The sequence below is a fragment of the Coloeus monedula genome (assembly GCF_965178545.1).
Source record: "Coloeus monedula genome assembly, chromosome: 3".
NCBI lineage: Eukaryota > Metazoa > Chordata > Aves > Passeriformes > Corvidae > Coloeus > Coloeus monedula.
The window spans coordinates 1,102,106-1,119,794 of NC_138783.1; the positions used below are offsets into that span (position 1 = coordinate 1,102,106).

General features: G+C 51.0%; 1 protein-coding gene across 1 annotated transcript in view; it reads left to right on the forward strand.

Annotated features, from left to right (window-relative positions):
- Positions 1-1,276: 1,276 nt before the first annotated feature.
- The window catches only part of HUNK (hormonally up-regulated Neu-associated kinase), a gene marked incomplete at both ends in the record, with an annotated part of 43,312 nt that continues 26,899 nt past the window's right edge, over positions 1,277-17,689 (forward strand). The window contains 2 exons of the mRNA XM_082279348.1: positions 1,277-1,525; positions 16,228-16,520. Coding sequence (XP_082135474.1) covers positions 1,277-1,525; positions 16,228-16,520 — 542 coding nt within the window. The remainder of the gene's footprint in view (positions 1,526-16,227; positions 16,521-17,689) is intronic.

Consider the following 17,689-nt stretch of genomic DNA (forward strand, 5'->3'; position numbering starts at 1 on the left):
GGGAGCTCTAGGGTGGCTGGTGCCAGGTACAGCTGCACCTCAACAGGAGGTTTTGGTGACACAACTCACATCTGTTAGGGTGTACGTGGTTCCTTTCATATTTCAAAGTATTCCCTAACACAAGCATGCAGGCAAAACTTGAAAATGTGGATTGTGCTTAAGGACAAATAGGAGCCCTTTATGGCTTTCTGGCTGATACAACTAAAGATGGGTTGGAGGTTAAAATCCTTATGAGGCATTTCAGTGAATTAACTGCTCCGTCAGATCTCCCCCAGCACAAGTGGAAGGTTGCCAGCATCACTGACCGACAGAGACAAAGAGGAGGGCAGAGCATCACTGCCCATGAGAAAGTCAGAGCAGGGTGGCTTTGCCGGCTCTGTCTCCTCTTTCATCCCTGCTCTCCTCCGCTCCCGCTTCCCAGCTGGGTGGGAGGGGGCTCCGCAGCGACAATGGCAGTGTACTCGTTCCTTCTCCCTCCCCACGGGGTGGGGAAGGCCGGTCGGGCAGTGACAGTCCCATGGACTCGGCCTGCAGCCGATGGGCGCCCGGGTCGCCTCCTCGCTCCCGGCGGGGGAGCATTCGGGGGATGCAGGCGGCGGGATGGGGGGAGCTCGGCCGGAACCCCGAGCGCCGGGGGGGATAAGATGGAGAAGCGGGCGGTGAAAGAAGCGGGGAGGGAGCGGAACGGAGCCGCCGGAGCGGCGGTGGCCATCGCGCCTTTCCGACACGGCGGCGAGAAGGACTCGGACGTGCTCGCGAAGGGAGGTGGGGGAAAGCAACACAAAAGCTGCTCCCGGGCAGCAGTGAAGCAGAGCCACATGCAGAGCGAGTGGCGGCCGCGCCCGGGAGCGCCGGGTTAATTCCCGGGAGAGGGATGCGCTGCAGCCCCGCGCTGGGATGCCGGGGGGGACAGCCGGGTGTGCAAACCCCCAGGCTGTCGGGTCTGGATTGCAGCTGCTCCCGCCGCGTGCGAGCGGATTAAATTACCGCAAATTCAAACTGAATGGAGCCGTTCCCCCTCCGTCCGCCGGTCCCTCCTCCCCCTGCCCCGCTGCCGGCGTGAGGCTGGAGCGGGGAGGAGGAACGGGAGGAGGCGCCGGCTCCAAGGAGGGGCGGCAGCCCGGGGCACCTCGGCTCGCCCCAGTGCCGGCCCCCGCCCGCCCCGCTCCGCCCCGCGGCCCCTCTGCTGCAGCCGCCGCTCCGCTCCCCGCAGCAACTTCGGTGAGCGCCCCGGAGGCAGCGGCCGGAGCAGGAGCAGGGGCAAGGAGAGCCGGGCATGCCGGCGGCGGCGGGCGATGGGCTCCTGGGCGAGCCGGCGGCCGTGGCGGCGGGCGGGGAGGCGCGGCGGGCGGCGGCGGACGGCGGCTCCTTCCTGGCCGCCTGGCTCAGCGCCGCCGCGCCCCGGGAGCGGCTCCGCGACTTCCAGCACACCAAGAGGGTCGGCAACTACCTGATCGGCAGGAAGCTGGGAGAGGGCTCCTTCGCCAAGGTCCGCGAGGGGCTGCATGTGCTCACCGGAGAGAAGGTACCGCGCCCGCCGGGAGCCCCCCGGGGGCACCACGGCGGGAAAACGGGGGGCTGGCTGGTGTGCGGGGTGTGCTGAGCCCCCCGGGAGGACGGAGGAGCCCTCCCGGAGGCTGAGCCCCCCGGCAGGATGGAGAAGTCCTCCCAGAGGATGAGTTCCCCGTGAGGATGGAGAAGTCCTCCCGGAGGATGAGTTCCCCGTGAGGATGGAGGAGCCCGCTCGGCGCCGTCCCCAACTTCCCGCGGCTCCGCCGGGCGCTTCCCCCGCGCCCGCCGAGCTTTCCGCGGCTGCAGTCTCGCCTTCCTCTTGCAATACTTCGGCTGCCTTGACCTGTCTCTTTTTTCCTTTAATTTTAAATTTTCTTTTCATCTTCCCCCCTGCCCCCCCCCCCCCCCCCCCCCGCCTCGTTTGCTTGCTTACTTTTTTCGTGAGAAAAGTGGGGTTTTTGGTGGGGCTTGTGTTGCTGGGCAGCCGTCGCTGTGTGCAGTGTAGTCGCGACATATCACGCGTGGGTACACACAGGTACTTGTCGCGCACCAGGCGATGGGAGATGCCAAGGGAAGGGGGCACAGTCCGGCCGTCTCAAGTTGTTGGTACAACGCACGGCAAATGTCTTTGCTGGTGGAGGTGCACCCCGGATGGTTCTTCCCCAAGGTGCTGGTTGGAAAAGTCCGTGCAGGGTCTCTGCTTTTTGGTTTTTATCCAGAGCCCTTCAGTGGAGGCTCTTACCCATCCGTTAGGACAGGTCACAGCGTTATAAAGAGCAGCGGGGGCTTGGCTGGGCAGTAAATCGAGCAAGGACGAACCCCCCGGAGCCCCCGACAAAGAGTTGTGCTGCTCTTGTTTATCCACACAACTTCTAAGTGCTGGGAGGGGGAGCTGGGGTTGTTTATCGCTGAGAAAAGGAGGCTCAGAGGGCACCTTGTGGCTCTGCACAACTCCCTGGCAGGAGGGGACAGCCGCGCGGGTTGGGCTCTGCTCCCAGGGAACAGGGACAGGAGGAGAGGGAATGGCCTCAGGCTGGGCCAGGGGAGGCTCAGGCTGGACATCAGCAGGAATTTCTCCATGGAAAGGGTTGTTAAGCATTGGCAGGGGCTGCCCAGGGAGATTTGGAGTCCCCATCCCTGGAGGCGTCCAAGGAAGGACTGGAGGTGGCACTCAGTGCTCTGGGCTGGGGACAAAGTGGGATCGGTCACAGCTTGGACTCGGTGATCTCTGAGGTCTTTTCCAGCCTAAATGACTCCGGGATTCTGTGAGCTATCGGACTTCTGCCTGTCTTGTATCTTAGCAGAGGGTTCCCTTCCCGAAGCAGGATGCTGGGTTGTTGCTGAAGCCTCCCTGGAGCCGTGGGGCTGTGTGCGGTGTAATTCCCTCCAGCTCCAGCAGCACTGCAAACGTGCCGCTGTTGATGATTGCATTCTTGCACTCTCGGGTAGTTATTTTTTCATTCCAGTAAATTTGTCACGGAGTGAAATTTAATATAGGACTCTGAGAATCTCATCATGTGAAAAATGATAAGGTTAGTGGATATTATCATATAGGAATGCAAAAGAATAAATAAATGTTGCTCTCCTCTGTTACCAAGCGTGTGCTTCTCCTTGGTAACAGAAACATCCAATGATCCTCCAGTTGATAAAAGGCACATGCACACACACGTCCTCCCCACCTCCACATTTTGGGTTTGCTACATTTATCTCAGTCTGTTAAGAGGGGAAAAAAATAAAAAAGATCCACCACACACCCCTATGTCTCAGCTCCCAGGTCTGCTGCTTGATTCGGGTTTTTTTCTCCCTCAGTGTCTTGAACAGCACACACTGTGACAAAGTGACAAGCAGAAACTCAGCAAGTCACGCTTCCTTCCTGCCAGGGTGCCGTGTCCATCTTTGAGGACAGACAGGGTGATCTCAGAGCTCTGTCTGACCTGATCCTGTGCCGTGGCACCAGAGGAAGCTCTCGCTGGCAGTGGGTGAAGGATCAGTCACATACTTTCAAACTGACTAATCAAAGGTCCACCTTCCCAGAAACCCCCTTCTTCAGTTCCAGCTGTTTGTGCATAAGCAGTTTGAGTTAATAGGTAGGAGATAAGAGTTATTAATGATTTGTTTCAGGTGAGGTCCTCTCTGAGTGAGGTTCCTTCCTCTCACCCCAGGGGCGAATGCTTTCCATCCCAGGCGTGACCCCACGTGAGGGTTTCACCCCAGGTCGGAGCTGATGGAAACTCAGCTCTCCTGGGCACGTTCCTGTGCCGAGCTCTGGCGTGGCCCCCAGCCAGAGGCAGCTGAGATGTGCCCAAGCCGGCTGTGCCTCGCAGCTCTGCCCGCATGGAGCCCACCACAGGCGATGGAGCTCCGCCTGGGATAGCAGGGAGAGAAGGGAAACATCTGCTTACCCGAGCTCCTTCCTTTCGGAGCCCAGGGCTGTGTCAGCAGGGAGGCTGAGGCTGGCAAGGGTGGGAATGGGATCAGGAAGAGAAGTGCCTGGCGGCCGGAGAGCAGGGATTTGTTGGCAGCAGGTCATGGGAGGAGGCTCTGTGGGGAGAGATCGTTGCTCTTGGCTGCGGACATCAACCATTTCTTAAGCACTTCCACCATAGCATCCTGCCATGACCAGCTGCCAACAAGTCCCTGCTCTCTGGCCGCCAGGCACTTCTCTTCCTGATCCCATTCCCACCTTGCTCCTCCCGAGGCCAGAAGGGAAGGTTGCTCCTTAAGGGCCCGATGCTGTCCCCACTTCCATGGCCCGAGGCAGCAGCTGGCTGTGTAGAGTGTCCCAGTTTTTCACTTGCAGAAGAAAAGTTGGTCTGCAGGAGTGAGCACTTCGTGTGCTCACAAGGGGAGTCCAGTGCAGCAGAGTGGGGAAACACGGCCGTCTCCTGTGGATCACTGGGATCACTGCATTTTTCTAAGCGGATGTTTTACAAGCCTGTTATTCTGGGATTAGTGCCTCTGTGTGTTGAAAGCAAAAAAACCCCAATTGACATCTGATTTTTGTCTGTAAAGCCGCTGTTGAGCCGAGGGCATTGCCTAAATTCGATGAAATTGCCCTAAGCAGAGTCTTCCTCCTGCTGTCTGGGAGCTGTTCTGGCAGAGCCCGGGCCCCTTACGGTCACTGAAATGTCAGACTTCAGTAGCGGGGGCCCAAACAGGTTTTGATTTGCAGCAGACTTTAGCAACTCCAGAGGAGTTAATGCACATTATTGTCTCAGAAAATTGTGTGTTTGGGAATGAAATCCGTGGATTAATGAGCCCCCAGCCAGGCTTGGATCCATTGCCCTGACACAAGGCATTGTACCCAGTCGAGGCGATGCCAAGCGGGTGCCAAAAATCTGCCATTACCTCAGCCTGACATTACTGGAATCTGGCAAGGTCTTCAAGAGGGATGGGATGGCACATTCCGTGGGCCAGACACTGGTTCCTTTAGCAGGGCAGCTGATGGGTGGTGCACTCGGCGTGACCTGTGTGGGATGGGACTCGGCAGCTCCTACGAGCTCGGGAGGGTGAGCTGAGGTGAGATTTTTAAACCTTCCCTACCCAGGTTTTCATCAGTGGGCTTTAACCCACACGTCTTGCGGTGCTGCTTGTGGTTTGTGCTGCCATAGTGCCACGCATGTTATTGTTTTCTGGGCTTGGAAAACCCTTGGTGGGGCCTGATGCAATTAAGTGCATTTTAGCTGAGTGCAGGAGAATGTTGAACGGATTATTCTTTCCATGGCTTTTGAATGAAATATCGCAGCCTGTAATCTGACATTTTGGGGTAAAAGGCTGATTTGTCAGCTCGACTCGGGCAGTCTTTATTGCTAATCCTAAGGAAACATAGCTCCTCTATGAAGAGCAAGCCAATTTAGCTTGAAATTGTGGCTCTGGAGCCCTGCTGAGTGAGCTGTATTTGGGTGACTTTGGGAGCCTGTGCAAAACATACTCTTGGATTGTTCCAAGTCAATTGCTGGGTGATGGGGGTCAGGGAAAGCAGATATCTCTCCTTTATAAAGAGAGATATTTTTATTTTAAAAAGGTATATTTTTATAAAAATATACTTACTTTTTGCGTTCTTGTGGAGCTGAGAGTACGTTGCCATCACTGTGGTGGGGTGATTTGAGGCTCTGTTAGCACACTCTGTGTTATCTATTCCGTTATCTGCTGCAGACCCCAGCGAAATGTCCCAATAACTCTGTACAGCATTGTGGAGTGACAACACATTGACAATATACTGAGCCAAAGTCCCTGTAAACAAACCTGATCCAAGATTATATTTAACTGCTTTTTGGTGTAATCTTTGGCACCACAAAAAAAAAGTCACCAAGGCAAATTGACTCATTTGATTTCTCATCCACGGAAAGCTTTGTTTATCATTTTCTTTAGTGCTATTGTTGAGCTGGAACAAGGTACGTTTTTAGTTACACTTAGTCAAGAGGCTTTCTGCAACAGTGGGAAGCAGTGGCTAAAAATACAATTTACCAGTTTTTCTATGGAGGCAAAGCAATTAATATTAAAGGTGGCCTTTTCACAGAAGAGTTCATGTTCAGAATGCATTTCTTTGTTAAAAAGGTAGAGAAAAAAAAAGGCATATTTGAGCCCCCCCGGAGGTGGAGGGGTGGGTGGGCGGGCAGAGCAGCCTCCCTGCAGAGACCTGGAAATGCCTCTTTGTGTCACAGAGTTAAATTTTGCCGTGAGTAAATTCACCCTTTCCCTGTGTCTTTCACCACAGGCTTCAGGGAATGGAGACTTGGTGGCTTTTGGGGGTGTTGGCAGGTGAGGATCTTGCCCTGTTGATGCCCCGGGTGGCTGTTTCCTCCCTGGTGACATCGCTACTGGGAAATTCAACACTGGGGGGTACTGTCATCCTTGTCTGTATTTCAAGCTCCAGCATTTCCCAAGCAGTAGCACTGGTTTAAAACCTGGGGAATTTGGTACATGCCCATGTACACTTCTAGGATCTTTGCCTCTGTCTTTACCCTTTCTGAGTTTTGGGGGCCTTGAGGGTGTGTGTGGTGTCACTTTCAAACCATCCTGCCAACCAAATGGGTCAGCAGGTTGCCTCACTGCAGACAGAAGTTGAGTTGCCAAGGTGTTCACAGGTCTTTCCGTTCAACCTTTTCCTTTTTCCTCCCTCCCAGGTATTGTGAGGTTGCAGGTAAAACAGTGACACCTTCATTGTTTTCAGGGGCTCAGAGGGTAAAGCTGCAGGATTTTAACTTGAAATTTGATCTGGTGGGGCTTTTTCTTCCCCCAGTGATACTTGCATATCAGTTTCCTGGATGCATTTGCTCTCTCACTTACATTTAGTTAGTAGTTTTATCTTTACCTGTTTCTCTACGTATTTTCAAATTTTATCTCTATCCAAAAAAAGAAAAAAAAAAAGCTTATTTTGGAAAGCACTGACTGCCAATCCACAGGGTGGCTTTTTCCCAGGATGCTGTTCCACTTTATTAAACAGCTGCCAACTGTTGCACCTGGATGATGTGCCACTCTTAATTACATGCACTGAGGAAACAAAACGAGGGTGTTTCTGCAGCCTGGATTTTGACATTTTCTTGCTTCTAGGTGTTTGCTTTCACAGCTTTGACACTGTTCTGTTCACAGGGGTTTGTGTCTGTGAGTGCAGATCCAGAATTTGTGCTAAAGCCACTCCACACACACTTCTGTTAACATGCAACACTCCAGGAAATGTTTTGGAGAACAGTGTTGTGGTTGCAGTGGCAGCACTGAGGACTTGGCTGGGAGCAGGACCAGGCTGCTGTGTCAGTGTAGTGTTCCCTGATAGGTGTTATGGAGCTTGCAAGAGTTTACAGCAAAAGGCAGAGTGAAGCCAAACTGCCGATGTGCTCCCAGCTGCTCAGACTGTTTCACCTGGAAGATAACCAGGTGAAAATTGGTTAGGAAGCCACACTCTTCCCTCTCTCTCTTTCCTGTGTTGCACACTGGGTGTGAGCAGGAATGGGCTCGGATAGGCGGGGAGCCTGTTCATTAATGCACAGTCTGACTTCAGAAAGACTGCCTTAATGTTTTTCAGCTGTAGCTTGCAACTTGTTCTGCAATGAGCTGAATTGATGCGCATGTGGCAGTTCCTTATCCTCTTGAGATAATCTGCTTTCAAGTTTGCGTTCAGCAGTTTTAAGGATGCCTCATGTCAGCAATGTGCTGCTTTTCCTACAGACTGTTATCCTTTCAGTGGCAGATGCAGGATGGAGGGAAGCCGAGTGTTTTGGGTTGAATTGACACCAGGTGACGCTCACATCTGGATCCGTGTACTTGTTCCTGCAAGTTTTGTAATTTTAACTTGTTTAATGGTATGTAGAGCTGTATGCCCATTTCCAAAGGCATGTGTTACCTCTAAATGTCTTGGCAATTAGAGCACGTCTTGCTTCCTGCATTGTGCAGTGTCTCCTGTGACTCCAGTGACCTGCAGGATGCTGCTGCAGCTTCTTGCATTTCAGCAGATGCAGCTCTTTGTCCCTCTGCCCTCAGGAGTTTTGTTTGCCGGCAGTTGGGAAAAGGGAGGTTATAAATGAGAACCACTTGCTCTTCACAAGGATACAACCCTGGCAGGAAAGCAGTCGTGACAAACCTTGTGGTGACTGAATTGTGACAGTCTGCCTGGACCCCAAGCTGTTGTGTTGTCTGAGCAGTGGCACGGAAATGAGCTGAGGGTTTACAGCTGACTGTGCTGTTCTTCAAGGTTATGGAGAGGCATCAAAGCTGTCCAAAGCCAATAACTGGGGAGATACCAGCCAGGAGACGAATTAGGTGGATTGCAGTGCTGGTGCTCACCTGGCAGTGTGGGATACAAGTGCACCGGAGCAAACTGGCTGGACTCAGGCCATGCTGGTGCTGCTCTGCTTGCCCCACTTTGGTTCCTTCAGCTCCTGATTGGCTGAGCTGTTATTTTCAGATGAGTTGAAGAGCAGAAAACCCAAAGCTCTCTCTCCCATGGCTCAGTGAAACAGCTCATGCTGTGTTTCACTGCGGGGTTGTCTGGTGGCCGATCTCCTGCAGGAGATGAACTCAGTGTTGAGAGCGGTTTGGTGGGCTGGAGGTTGTGCTATGAGGAGAGCTGGGCTGGCTTTTCTGGAGCAGGAGAGAAGCCACTCTGGGGCCCACCTAGTACAGAGGCACCCCTCCGCGAGCTGGCTCAGTGAACCCCTGCCACACCTGTGTGCTGATCTGTGCTCAGAGTCAGTGCTAGCAGAGAGCAGGGTCAGACCTTATCCTCATGGAAAGTTTGGCCTGGGAGGAGTCACCGTGGTCCCCCAGGGAAAACTCCTGCGAAAAATTAACAGAATCTGCTGCTGTCCTGACCAAAGTCTCCTTTTCTGTCAGTGTTTGCTCTGCTCTGGTCCTGCTGAGCTCTGGGTTCAACACCTTTGGTGCTATACCCACAGTGCTTCTCATTTGCCATGTGAGATCAGAGGCACTGGGAGGAAAGCCATTGCAACAAAGAGAACTAAAAAAAGGCAAGTTATATAAAATAAAGTTCCTTTGCTCTCTGTCTGTTGTGGAAGATTGTCATGGAAACATTTTTTTCAGAGAATAAATTTATTTTCTGTGAATAATGTCCACGGAGCTGAGGGAGAGAGCGTATTATTTATATATAAAATCTTTATTGGAGACACCTTTTTCCTGGCTCCTGGCAGTTGTAAATGTTTTATCTGCTGTGTTTTAAACCACTACAAAGGAGGGTATTACCTGGGCCTCGAAAGCAGTGGCTCACGGGGATTGGGTTGTTGGTTTTTCTCTTCCTTAAAGCCAGAGAGCTGTATTGGTATTAAATCAGGGGCACTTAGCCTTCCATGAGTTCTGCATAAGATCACTAAAATGTGAAACAGGGGCTATTTAATGGGAAACATATCCCACAACCAGGAAAATGGGAAGCCGCGTTGGCTGCTGGGTGTCTCCTGCAGGGATCGGTGCTGGAGGAATGTCATTGGTATCACTGCTCTGCTTCTACTTCCCCGCTCGTAACCTGAGACCTTCATCCATCTCTCTGTGCCAGGGGAAGCTCTCAGCGTTAGGAGGGTGAGTTATGGTTTATCAGGAACAGCTGGGTGGGATGTGGGACACGCTGGCAGCTGAAGCATTGTCTGTGCTCTCCCATGTCCCTTCTCTTGTCCTGCCAGCCTGCTGGGGACACGTCTGGGTGCAGGGAACCTCCTCTTCCCAGCACTCATCGCCCTGGTTGCCCCTGGGAGTGGCTGGGAGCAGCCACCAACTTCCAGTGATGTGGAGTGAGGACCTTGTTGGTCCAAAGGGGTTTTCCATCTGCACATCGGGCTCCCCGTGTGCTTCCCTGAGGAAAGTCTTCCCTGATAGCTGCTCATTCCTTCAGTTTAGGGTTTTCCTCCAGTGTTTTGTCATGTCAGTCTTACTTTAGGAACGGGGGTCAAAAAGCCCTTTTCTGAAAAACAGGGAGATTTTGGAAAGTGATACTTGATGGATGTTTTGCATTTTGTCAATGGCAAGGCAAGGCAAACCCGTCTGTCCCAGGCGCTCGGAGACAAGATTGTTCTTTGCAGGAAATGTCTCCGGCCTGGAGGCTGGTTTTGACAAGCTCTGTAAGGATTTCTTTTGGAACCTTTTAGTGCATCCTCGTGTATGTCTCTGTCTGGCTTTCTGCCACCACTACTTTCATCAGTCTCTGCATAATCTCTCTTGACTTGTGTAGATATCCTTAGAGGGCAGGGAGGTAAAAATGTGCTGCTCTCCCTCACAGATGCAGTTACGGCTGCCCCATTAATGAGCTGACCAAGAGAGCACTGGAAGGTTGCTGGAATTGATTTCTTTCTGCCAAAGGCAAGACAGATCCCTGCCGTGACCCACTAAAGATAAGCCATAAACCAAGTTCCTTCCCATGGATGAGGCTGTTCTGTGCTCCAGCTTCCCAGGCAGTCTCTGACCCTGTGGCACCTGTGTCTGGTACAAATGCTGCTGCTTTGGACATGTAGAACCAAGGAAAAATGTATTTTAGGGGGGTTTCTTTTCCGAGTGGTTGGGTAGGGGCATTGTGGCACCCCAGTTGCCTCCAAACCATCTCCTGCTGGTCCCTGAGCTGTAAAGGTCTGTCTGTTCCAGGTGCCAGGGACGCTGACAGGTCAGGATGTGTCTGTCTGTCCCTGTTTGAGCAGGGAGTGACACAGATGGTGAGACAGAAAGGGCAGCTGGCTCTGTGGAAACAGCAGAGCAGAAGTCCGGGGAAGGATAACCACAGTTGCCTGTGGAACATGGCACAAAGTTCCCCATAAGTATGATGTGAGGTAACAGACGTGTTGAAGACAAATAGCCTGAGTTTGCCCAATTTACCTTTTGGGCTGTTCATTTCAATTTTATTAAAGAGCTTTCTGTTATCAGAAATCTTTCCCTCATGTAGGTGCTTGCAGAAAATCATTGAGTCAGTGCTTAGCATTCTCTTAATTAAATATTTTGAGCTTCCCTCTGTTGCTACGACAAACAGTTGTTGGGCCTCAGACTGTTCTGAAGCTCTTTTCAGAACTCTTTCCAAAGCTTCAACATGATTTTTTAATTACTGGCACCAGAACTGGATACAGCAACCTAATAATAGTCCCCAGTGCCTTGGACAGGTGTAATTAATACCTTTTCTTACTTTAACAAATACATCCTGCTTATGCTTTTAGGGATTATGTTTAAGTTGGCTGTGGCATCAAGAGGCCTTGCGATCATTTGCTTATCTAAAGTCCTCCTGAATACCTCTCTACACTGCTGGCTTCTGTCATGTTTGGGCTGTAGGGAATGGTGGGATGTTCTTTTTTTTCCCCTGGCCGTTGGATTCTTTCCCTTCAGGCTACCAGGAATCCGAAGTACACGAGTGAATGTACTCGGAGCTACTTTCTTGTCTGGAAGAGTTGATGTTTCTTCAGGGGCTGATTTCAAGTTTTCCAGGCCGTGTCTAGTCTGCCAGCAGAGCCAGTGGCCTGCTGCCTGCTGAGACATTTATCCTGGACTCCTCTACAGCAGCTGGGTTCGTGTATTGCTACACCCCAAACTCTTGCGCTGTTAGAGTCACAAGAAAAGAAAATACCTTAACAGCAGTGACTCCTCCCTACCTTTTCTGATTGCCGGTTTTTTCTACAATTAGAGCAAATACCGAAATACCCTTTTCTTTAGTGCTTTATTTCTTAAGATACTGGAACTTGCTGTATAAAAAACCCCATTCCTTTACTGCACTGTAAAATTTGCGAAGTTGGAACAGTTAGAGGAAAGAATAAACTCTACCCAGAGAATGAAGTTGGCATTTTCTAATCCTTGGATTTGGTTGTGATGAATGATTTGTTCTGTGCCTGGCTGGTTGATTGCCCAAAATGAGATGCCCTTGAAGGGGTTGATTTTGGGACTGTGCTGACAGTTGTGCAGGCTTCAGAGTTAGGTCTGTTTAATATGATTTGAATTGGCCACCCAAAATCACCAGCTGGTTTTGAAAACGGAGCTCAGATTTTTGCGGTGAGAACAGTGGTAAATACAAAGCAAGCTGCAAGTGAAGCCAGACAGCTATCACTGGAAATAAGGGAGGAAAGAAACGGAATTTATTGCCGCCTTGGGCACAGCAAAAAGAAAGAAGCTGGATATGGACTTGCAGTACTGATGGCTGCAAAATATCTCCGTGGTCTGGCTCTTTGTCTCATTCTCCTGGCTAAGCTTAAACTAGACAGTAAAGGTTTGTGATTTGGGTGCAGAAGTCCAAGTCTCCAGCCTTCCCTTTGCCTGTGCCCTGAGCTGCAGCTCTGAGCTGCATTGGCATAGTCAGGATGCTCCAGGATGGTGCTGGGAGTGAGTGCTGCTGCCTGGATTGGCACCATCTCCAGCAGGTCTGCCGGAAGTAGACTCTGAAAGAAAAAAAAAGAAGAGGGAAAAAATGAGGAAAAAGACAGGGGGGTGTCCCTCCGACAGCTAAATAGTCCCTCCGATAGCTGAAGTTGCTTCTCTTGTTCTTTGTTGGTCTCCTGGCCAAATCCCACAGTTCTTGCTGGATTCTTTTTCAAACCAGTTTCCTCTCAATTCAGCCGAAGCTCCCTTTGGCAGCAGCCAGCAGGAATTGCCTCTCTCTTAGACTGAGGATTTGCAGAGGGAAACAATCCAAGCGGTCGGGTAAGTGGGGAAAGCTCTTCAAAAGTCCTCAAAATGTCACAGCCTGATTTTGCAAGGTCATGTGCCATCCTCTGTTCTCTGCAAAGTTAAACATGTTAGAACATTATTTGCTGAGCTGGGGCCACTGCAGTGGAAGTGTTCCTGTCGTTGTTACTGCAGGCATCTGACGTGGGCATTGTTCAGGACCTCTTGACTTGGGCTCCTTGAACAGGCCCTTAAGAGAACCTGTTTGCTGGCAGCCACGAGGGCTTGCTGCCTCTCTGAAGTGCATTCCTGTGCCAAGAGACAGCCTGTTGTCTTGGATCTCCCCTCCTGCCCCAGTGTTATTCTGGGTTTGTGTTCAGCTTTGTGCTGGCACCCAAGACGTGGTTCCCAGCAGCACTGCACTGCAGGCACACTGTGACTTGAATTTCATACGGAGGCACAGCAGAAACTGAAAAGTGTGAGTTTTCAAAGCAGACTTCCAGCACCGAGGAGAACTTTGGGAGGGTCAACTCCAAGAAAACCGCTGTCTTGGCAAGACTGAGTGAAGCAGCACTGCTGCAGAGCATCCTGGCCATGAGGTAAACTGACCTCTGGCCAAGCAAATGTCTACAGAAGCACAACTTCCTGAGCTGGGATTTCCCCAAGTGTCACTGGCAGAAGGGGAGAGGATGACTTGGACTTCTGCTCGCTGAGCACCTGGAGGTTCCTACTGCCTGGAGCAGCAGAACCTTGTTGGGTTATTGGCAGGTCTGGGAAGCTGCCCAACAGGAGCTGGTGCCTCCTGCGTGGACACACGGACGGGGCATTCCTAGGATGAGTGTGGCCCTCTTCCCTGCTTCATGGCAATTCCATACTGCTTACAAAGGGGATGCAAAATGTGTTTTTTCTGGTGGCAGCAGCTCTGGCTCCCAGATTTCTCCAGGCAACGTTTGGTCCTTTAAGCTGTTCCTTCTCAGGTTTATTTTTTTCCTCAGGGCCTTGCTGTGACTGTTTTTGTGCAGTTTGGTGCCAGTCAGCTTCACCCTCCCCCGCCTCTCTCTCTCTGAGATTCACAAGCCCTCCTAAAGCAGGAGCTGGCACCAGTCCCCCGTGCCCGTGTGTGTGGGACACGTGCTGGTGTTTGGGTGAGGACACGTGCCCGTGGTGGAGTTTCAGCTGCTTGGTTCTGCAGGCAGCATCACCCTCTGCTCCAAGGAGGAGAGAGGTGCTCGCCCTGCCCTCACCTGCACTCGTGTGTGCTTTAGCCCAGCCTGGGCTATTTTAGTGCGGCGACGGAGAGAAGCAGCAATTGCTCATATGATGTGTCACACCATAAACTTCAGGAAAGTAATTCATTCCAGCAGTGTAATTCTAGGACTTGGGAACCAAAAATACGGGCTATTACTCATCTTTGTATCTCATAACACAGAATAACCTAAACCAGTTATCTATTTACACAGCAGAGGTTTAGCCAAAAGCAGAGTCTTGAATGTCAAGAGCCACTGTTGCTACATATTGAGAGTAATTACTTGCTTTATCATTTATTTTTTTATTTCTGCGCCAATATTGGCCAGGAACTCAAGTCAGGAGGTAGGCATGATGCAGAAACAAAGAGCCCCTACTTGAAGCTTGGGAGAGCAAAGCTGAGTAATTGGCATGTCTTGAGTAGGCTGTGAAAGCTCGAATGTGTTTGTTTTATGATTACCCAACATCTACAGTATTTTCTCTACTGAATGCTTTTTCCTTCTGCTTGAATGAAATTTCCAGGTGCATGCACACACATCGATGCTGCACAGGAGGCTCTGTGTGTTAAATCTGTCTGGGCACATTTGGTCTTCACTTGCCTTGGTCTATCTCTGGATGAACTCAGAATCAGGGATATTTAGCTAAGTCAGCCCTGGGGTAGCTCCATGCAGAGTTTGATCCCTAGAACAGGGTATTGCTGGAACAAATCTGCTGTTTGCACCTTGGTCAGCTCTGTCAGCTGTGCAGGGGGATCTCTTGGACCTGAAGGAAGGGGTCCTGAAGGGGGAAAGGTCGCTCAGAGCTGGGGTGAATCCCAACCCTGCTTTGCTTGTCTGCTGGGATTGGTGGGGTGCCTGACCAGGTATCTGTCAAAATTAAGGAGAAAATTTGTCCTTAAGGCATAGAAAGCTAATTCTTGGTGATGATGGAGAAGTCCTTAAGTAGTCACGTGGTTGGCTCTGGGTTCAGGGGGTTGCTCCACCTCCAGAGCTGAGCTAAGGCACGTGTAATGTGCTTTTTTTTTTGTCAATGAGTTGGGGGTGACTTACCAGTATGAATAATAGACTGCTGCTCTGTACTGTTACCACTCCGTGTTTTGTACCCTGCAGCTGTGGAACATACCAGCTTTTAAATTTTTTTTAACTCTTGCACAGATTGCGTTGTGCTGCCAGCGTACAGTGTGGTATGTCATGTTTCTGTAACCTGTGAGTTTGTTCTCACCAGAGTAAATCCTGTGGTTTGCTGTCTAAATAATCTGTGCAAGCCTCTGTGCTCAGTTCTATCTTGTTGGATGAAAGAATGTACTAATTTAAGTCCCTTTCCTTGGTGAATCACCTGAGGCTTTCAGAAATGGCAAAATTAAACTGATTTACCTGTTGTTTTATCTGATGACTAAATGTTGTCTCTTTAATGTGAGTAGTCAGGAATGTAGCCCCCAGGTGTTTATGGTCCTGATGCCGCTCTGAGTTCACCCAGCAGCTCTCATGTGTGGTGTTCAGCCTTACCTCTTTATCAGGGCTATGTCATCAGAATGATCTTTCCTTAGCAGACACACATTCAGCCAATAACACACTCAGCAATACTGTGTCCTGGCTCTTAGCACACACTAGGAAGCCCCAGTTCCTGCAGTTTTACCCTTCAATTCCAAGGCATTGGTGTCAAAGGGTAGGTGCAGATGACCAGGAAGCCTGAACGTTTCCAGGGATCCAAGGACAGCCACAGCTGCTCTGGGCACCCTCTGCCAGGGCCTCGCCACCCTCACAGCCAGGCATTCCTTCCCAATATCCCATCTAGCCCTGCCTTCTGGCAGTGGGAAGCCATTCCGCTTGTCCTTGTCCCAAGTCCCTCTCCAGCTCTCACAAGAGAGAAAAAGCAGAAAAAAGAAATGTGCCAGGAGAGTGGTACCAAAATGATTTTGTTTTTCATAGTGTGTTTTTATCCTGTTTAATCATGCAAAGCCAACGCTTGACTATAGTTTAAGAAAATTGTCACGGAAGGATATCATGTCCAGTTGTGTATTCAAAGCCGGGAAAAGCCAAAAGCGACACTTCAAAGTTGTAAGCACCAGTCTGGAGGCTTTCTGAGGGAACAGCTGCAATAAATGCCCAGTGTTAAGCGTGTCAAGTGTTTGTGGATGGTTAGTGGGATCATCTCCTCTCCTTTGTTACTGGTTTCCCTGCAATAATTTTTGACTGTCGTTGTACAAGGAAATAAAGGATGGACGAGTCAGGGGGGTCGGAAGAACTCTCTGACTTGTGCAGCTGTGCCTGAAGCCATGGTGTGCCAGCTGAGAGGGACATCCTTTTGACTCCTTTTTTTTTTAATGGTTGTTTCTACAAGGTTAGAGCAACAAATCATCGATGTGACAGCTAACAGCCCCCTCTCCTGTTTTCTCCTTAGGTGGCAGTGAAAGTAATTGACAAGAAAAGAGCCAAGAAGGACACCTATGTCACCAAGAACCTGCGGCGGGAAGGGCAGATCCAGCAAATGATCCGCCACCCCAATATTGCCCAGCTGCTGGATATACTGGAAACTGAGAACAGCTACTACCTGGTCATGGAGCTGTGCCCTGGCGGCAACTTGATGCACAAGATCTACGAGAAGAAAAGGCTCGAGGAGCACGAAGCCCGCAAATACATCCGGCAGCTCATCCTGGCAGTGGAGCACCTTCACCGGGCAGGAGTCGTGCACAGGTAATTTGGGAAAGCCACTCTGGTGGGAAAGTTTAGATCAGATCCTCGAAGTGGCATTTATTTGTACTGTAAGGAGATTTCCTTATAATATGTTCCTGAGAGCTTTCTGGCTGCTCTTCATGGTGTCGTTTGGATGCTCTTATCTTGGGCATTAGGAACTGCCTGCAGAAAGCGCTTAAGCAGCTTCAGGTGAGCACTCAGGAGCTGTGCTGATTCCATGGCCAGGGACTGGACTCAGTGACCCCTTCCAACTCAGGATATTCTGTGGTTCTGTGTCCATAAAGCCTGTGCAGTCCAGAAGTAGGGCCCTTTCCCTGCAAGCACTGTTTTGCCTCTCCGAAGCTCTGCACCAACACAAGCTAATGAATCCTTTCTCTATTTCTTTGACAAGGTGGCTGTGCCTGTTGCTTCACTGGTGGAAGTATGGCGGTGTGGGGAGAGGAGCTCATTTGCCCAAAGCCTCGCCGTGCCAGGGCTGGGCAAAGCCTCAGTGGGACCACTGAAATCCCTGGCTTCTGCTTCCCTGCTCTTTGCATTTGTTGCATCACCTCAGCAGGGCCTCACAGGATGGAGAGAGCCAGAGCTGCTGCGATGCATCACTTTGTTTCTTTGGGACCTTCATCCCCAGAATCACAGGATATGCTGAGTTGGAAGGGCCCCACAGGGATCATCCAGCCCAACTCCTGGCCCTGCACAGGACACACCAAAAATCCCACCCTGTGCCTGAGAGCGTTGTCCAAACGCTCCTTGAGCTCTGTGTATGAGCAGGATGTGCATGTCCTGGCAGGAGGATGCTGTGGAGTTAGGAGTTCACTTGGGCTTTAGGGAAATAGGACAAGCTCAGCAGAGAGAAGCCTGATGAATAAGGAGTAGCTGCCTCTGCCTGAAGCCCCTGAGCAGCAAGTGGGAGATCTGGAAGAGTGCAGGTGGAGGTGTCACATGTGACTGCCTGTCCCTGTACCTTTCTCTGCTTCTGTGCTCTTGGCTGCTATGGAGACAGGAGGATGGTGGGCTGGCTGGACCTTTGGAGCCAGCATCTCTCCTCTCCTGTTCTTAGGTGTATTTATAGGGCGTTGTGCTAAGAAGGAGGCTCTGCTTTCTAAATTTGGGCCAGCTGGTGTTAAGTCTGGACTCCCACACAGTTCCCGTATGATGCTGAGCAAGTTGTG